This window comes from Chiloscyllium plagiosum, chromosome 41, assembly GCF_004010195.1.
Source record: "Chiloscyllium plagiosum isolate BGI_BamShark_2017 chromosome 41, ASM401019v2, whole genome shotgun sequence".
Lineage (NCBI taxonomy): Eukaryota > Metazoa > Chordata > Chondrichthyes > Orectolobiformes > Hemiscylliidae > Chiloscyllium > Chiloscyllium plagiosum.
This window is the reverse complement of record NC_057750.1, coordinates 6,079,332-6,084,850: the sequence shown is the minus strand read 5'-3', so window position 1 is coordinate 6,084,850 and position 5,519 is coordinate 6,079,332. Positions and strand designations below refer to the sequence as shown.

At 41.7% G+C, this 5,519-nt stretch overlaps 1 protein-coding gene across 1 annotated transcript in view; it reads left to right on the top strand.

The window, feature by feature from the left end:
- Positions 1-232: 232 nt before the first annotated feature.
- Positions 233-5,519, top strand: part of ppp5c (protein phosphatase 5, catalytic subunit) — a 46,141-nt gene continuing 40,854 nt past the window's right edge. Inside the window, exon 1 of the mRNA XM_043680841.1 lies at positions 233-366. Within this exon, the coding sequence (XP_043536776.1) occupies positions 282-366 (85 nt within the window). The 5' untranslated portion in view covers positions 233-281. The remainder of the gene's footprint in view (positions 367-5,519) is intronic.

The window sequence follows — 5,519 nt, the reverse complement described above, 5'->3', positions numbered from 1 at the left end:
GAATGTATTGTACACAGTTGGGTATAACAGAGTTTATTGTAGATACAGTGAGGTATATTAGAATGTATTGTACACACAGTGGAGTATATCAGAGTTTATTGTACACACAGTTGGGTATATTGGAGTGTATGGTCCTTGGGACAGCCTGTGACGTCAGCGCCGTGAGGCCGGCACTGCTTGACGGCACTTTACGGCAGTGTCGGGCTGCCGCTGTTTGTTTTACGACCGGTTGCTAAGGGCCCCGGGTGTTGGGGGCAGGGACTTTCCGCCCGATTGGGAAAATGGCGGAGGGCGCGGACGGGGCAAGCGGCGAGCAGCACGATCAGGCCGAGGGCATGAAGGCCAAGGCGAACCAGTATTTCAAAGGTGAGGGGCGGCCGCCCGCTCGCGAATCTTCGAGAAGCCGGCACCATATCTCCCGGGCTGGGCTTTACCGGGTCCCACACTCCGACCGGCATCGGGCCCCTCGTGGCTCTGAGGACAGGGCCTGGTATCCATGCTGCCAAGTAATCTGCAGTCCCTCACGCCGTGAAGCCATTGCTACCAAACAGGGGCTATTATCTACCGTGTGGAAGGATAGCTGCCAAATAATGGGTTATTGCCTACAGTGTGAAAGGATAGCTGTCAAATAATGGGCTATTGCCTACAGTGTGGAAGGATAGCTGCCAAATAATGGGTTATTGCCTACAATGTGAAAGGATAGCTGTCAAATAATGGGTTATTGCCTACAGTGTGAGAGGATAGCTGTCAAATAATGGGCTATTGCCTACAGTGTGGAAGGATAGCTGCCAAATAATGGGTTATTGCCTATAGTGTGCAAGGATAGCTGCCAAATAATGAGATATTGCCTACAGTGTGAGAGGATAACTGCCAAATAATGAGCTATTGCCTACAGTGTGAAAGGATAGCTGTCAAATAATGGGCTATTGCCTACAGTGTGAAAGGATAGCTGTGAAATAATGGGCTATTGCCTACAGTGTGGAAGGATAGCTGCCAAATAATGAGCTATTACCTACAGTGTGGAAGGATAGCTGTGAAATAATGGGCTATTGCCTACAGTGTGGAAGGATAGCTGCCAAATAATGGGCTATTGTCTACAGTGTGGAAGGATAGCTGCCAAATAATGAGCTATTACCTACAGTGTGGAAGGATAGCTGTCAAATAATGGGTTATTGCCTACAGTGTGCAAGAATAGCTGCCCAATAATGGGCTAATACCTACAGCTGCCAAATAATGGGGTATTCCTTACAATGATGAAGGATTGCTAAATAGTGGGCTTAGTGTGAAAGGATAGCTGCCAAATAATGGGCTGTTACCTACAGTGTGAAAGAATTGTTGTGAAATAGTGGGGTATTCCTTACAGTGGTTAAGGATTGTTGCAAAATAGTTATACTCCAACTGGTTTATTTGGAAGCACTAGCTTTTGGAGCACTGCTCCTTCTTCAGGTAGCTGTGGGACAGGATCATAAGACACAATTTAAAGCAAAAAGATTACAGTGTCATGCAATTGAAATTATATATTGAACAAACCTAAATTACGGTTAAGACTTAAATCTTTTAGACTAAGCTGCAGGTTTTGGTTCATTGATATGTAAATCCCAGAACTACTATTAAGTCGCATTCTCAAGATGGCTTAAGGTTTTATTTTTAAAAAGTGAATCTCTGCTCAGACAATGCATTAAAGATGTGAGGTTAAACTCTGCCTGTATCCCAGTCTTGAGTCAGACTGGTTCTATTTGCGAAGTAGGAATTTATAAAATATTACATGGATTGACTTGCTGGCAAGTTGTGCCTTTTTGAGCCAAATAGAATGTATCTGCAAATATAATTCTGTAAAAGCAAATTCACCCCATAGACTTGAGTGCATGCATTAGAAAGAGTGAGTGTGTGTGTGTGTGAGAGAGAGAGTGAGTGAGAGAGTGTGCTTGCGTGTGATGAAGGACTTATGCTCGAAACATTGATTCTCCAGCTCCTCTGATGCTGCCTGACCGGTTGTGCTTTGCCCGTACCACACTCTCGACTATAACCTGGTGTTGTGTGATTTTTAACTTAGTGTGTAAGGATTGCTGCAAAATAGTGCACTTTTACTTCCACTGTGAAAGGATTGATGACAAATACCGAAGAATCTTGATTATCCAGCATTCAATTATCCGAATATCGGATTATCCGGCAAGATTGCATGGTCCCAATGCTTGGCTAAACTATGTTATGCAGTATTCGATTATCCAGAATTTGATTAACTGAACGAAATACTCCCTGTCCGTGTCTTCGGATAATCAAGTTCCTCTATACTGGGATATTGCTTACAGTGTGAAATAATTGATGGTAAACAGTGAGCTTTTAGTGACAGTGGGGAGGGCCCACATGCCAAATGGTGGACTGTTAACTAAAGTTACAATGAGGAAATGTTGAATGCCAAATGTTGATCTGTTAGTTAGAGTAATCAAGTCAAATAGTGAGCTGTTAGTTACATGTGGACCATTGGAACAGGATTAGGCTGTTCAGTTCGTTGGGCCAACCCTGCCATTCTAGATCGTGGCTGATTATCTCTGCAATGCCATTTTCCCACATTGTTTCCCAATCCCTAATGTGATTTGTCTTCAGAAACCAATCTGTTTCTGTCTTGAACCTGCTCAATGACTGATCCTCCACAGGCCTCAACAAGTACACAATGTTTGAAAAATCACTGCCCACTGAGTGAGGAAATTTCTCTTCCCCATAGTCTTGAATAGCCTATCCCTTATCCTGAGATTATGTCCCCAGATTCTAGAGTGTGGAAAAACATGCTATCTATATCCACCCTGACATACACTGTTAAAATTTAATAAATTTCAATGAGATCATAAGTTTATAACTTAAAATTTCATAAATTTCCCTGAGATCAACTATTACTCTGGACAATACAGAATCAGAATCCTCAAATAAAAACAGAAAGTGCTAGAGAAACTCAGCAGGTCTCACAGCATCTGTGGAGTGAGAAACAGAGTTGATGTTTCAAGTCCATAATGACTTTTTTTCTTCAGATCTAGACCTTTTCCAAATGAAGAATAGTTCTCTCAAAACTTTAACTTTCTTTTTCTTTCAATGGATGCTGTCTGGCAAGCTGAGTTTTTCAAGTACTCTGTTTTAATTTCAGAACTTCGGTATGGTAAAATTACAACATTTAAAAGGCATCTGGATGGATACATGAATAAGAAGGATTTAAAGGGCTATGGATCAAATGCTGGCCAATAAGACCAAACGAGACAGGAGCAGAAATTAGGCTATTCAGCCCATCGAGTCTTCTCTGCCATTCAATCATGCCTGATAAGTTTCTCAAACCCATTCTCCCTGTAACCTTTTATCCCCTTAGCAATCAAGAACCTATCTATCTCCGTCTTAAGTGTACTCAATGACCTGGCCTCCACAACATTCTCTGCCAAGGAATTCTATAGATTCACTACTCTCTGGCTGAAGAAGATTCTCCTCATCTCCATTCTGAAGGGTCATTCCTTTACTCTATGGCTGTGTCTTCGGGTCCTAATCTGTCCTGCTCATGGAAACATCTTCCCAAAGTCCACTCTGTACTGACCATTCATTTTCTGTAAGTTTCAATTAGATTCCCTCATCCTTCTAAATGCTATCGCGTATAGACTTTGACTCCTCAAATGTTCCTCAATGTTAACCTTTTAATTCCTGGGATCATTCTCATGAACCTCCTCTGGATTCTCTTCAGGGCCGGTACATCCTTCCTGAGATATGGGACCCAAAATTGCTCACAATATTGTAAATATGGTCTGATCACATGGGACTAGATTAATTTAGGATATCTGGTCAGCATGGATGAGTTGAACCGAAGGGTCTGTTACTTTGCTGTACAGCTGTATGACTCTACTTGCAATATTTTGCTTTTAAGTCAGTGTTGCAATATAGAAAACAAATGGAGGATTTTTCAGCATCCAGTTCAGAGGGTAGGCGCAGCCTCAATTTAGCATCTCTATCCACGTGTCAATACTGTTAAGGTCATTTGTCAAGCAGCTGCAACAGGTAACTGCAGCTGCCCAAAATCAAGAAGATGGGAATAATATCTGCTTGGAAACCTCAGGCTCCTAGCTTATTGCTGCAAAGTAGTCTGTCTTTGTAAAGAAACAACGTGCAAGGAATCTTTTTAGATAAATTGATTTATCTCAGGTTCTAACCATCTTAGACATGACAGTGACAAGACTTACCCATAAGTATGTAAGTTAGCTTGCTGAGCTGGAAGGTTTGTTTTAAGATGTTTCGTCATCATGACTAGGTAACATCATCAGTGAGAGTCGGTGAAGCACTGATGTACCACCTCTCTCTTTATAGATTTTGGTTTCTTAAGATGGGTGATGTCATTTCCAGTTCTTTTTTCAAGGGAAGGTAGATGGGACCTAAGTCAATGTGTTTATTGATGGAGTGCTATGCCTCAAAGAATTCTCATGCGTGTCTTTGTTTCACCTGTCCTAGGATGTGTGTGTTGTCCCAGTCAAAGTGGTGTCCTTCTTTGTATGTATGGAAACTAGTGATAGTGGGTTGTGTCTTTGGCATCTTTCTGGTACCCATCATGGCTTAGCAATTAACATTCAATTTTGCTCACAGTGTCACTGTTTGGCATTCAGATCATCTGCACAGTCACCAGTAGCTCTCCAGTCCTATTAACTTGATGCCTATCATAGGGAAAAATTTTCGAATCTGTTATTTTAACTAAACATTTAGAAAAGAAATGGCAAACTTGGGAGGTGTCAACATGAATTTGTGAGAGCGCAATTGTATTTGACAAAGTCAGAGCTTTTTCAAGATGTCCAATAGTGAAGGTAGTGTATTTAGATTTTCAGAAGGCTTTTGATCAGGGTTGCTCGCAGGAAGTTATTGAATTAAGATGTGGAGGTGCTGGTGTTCGACTGGGGTGTACAAAGTTAAAAATCACACAACACCAGGTTATAGTCCAACAGGTTTATTTGGATTTGTGATTTTGAGTGTTTTCAAATTAAATTAGAATGCATGGTATTGGGAGAATATATTTGTGTTGATTGAGAATTGGTAAATAGACATAAAGCAAAATGTTGGAATTAATGCAGAGAGTAGTAATAAACGGATCATTCTCTGATGGTGGGCTGTTATTAGTGGGGTACCACAAAGTCCAAAGTGGTTCATCCACAACTGAACAGAATATTTATGAATGATTTCGATTTGGGGACAGAATGTATTGTTGCGACATTTGCTGACATCACCAAACTGGGTGGGAGTGCAGGTTGTAAGGAAGGTACAGTGAGGCATCAAAAAACTCAGATGGGCTAAGTGAATGGGCTTGAATGTGGCAGCTGGAATAAAACATAGAACAGGACAGCACAGTACAGGCCCTTCAACCCACAATGTTGTGCTGACCATTGATCCTCATGTAAGGTAAACCTAATGTACGAACCCTCAAATGTCTGTGACCATATGCATGTCCAGCAGTCTCTTAGATATCCCCAATGACCTCGCTTCCACAACTGCTGCTGGCAACGCGTTCC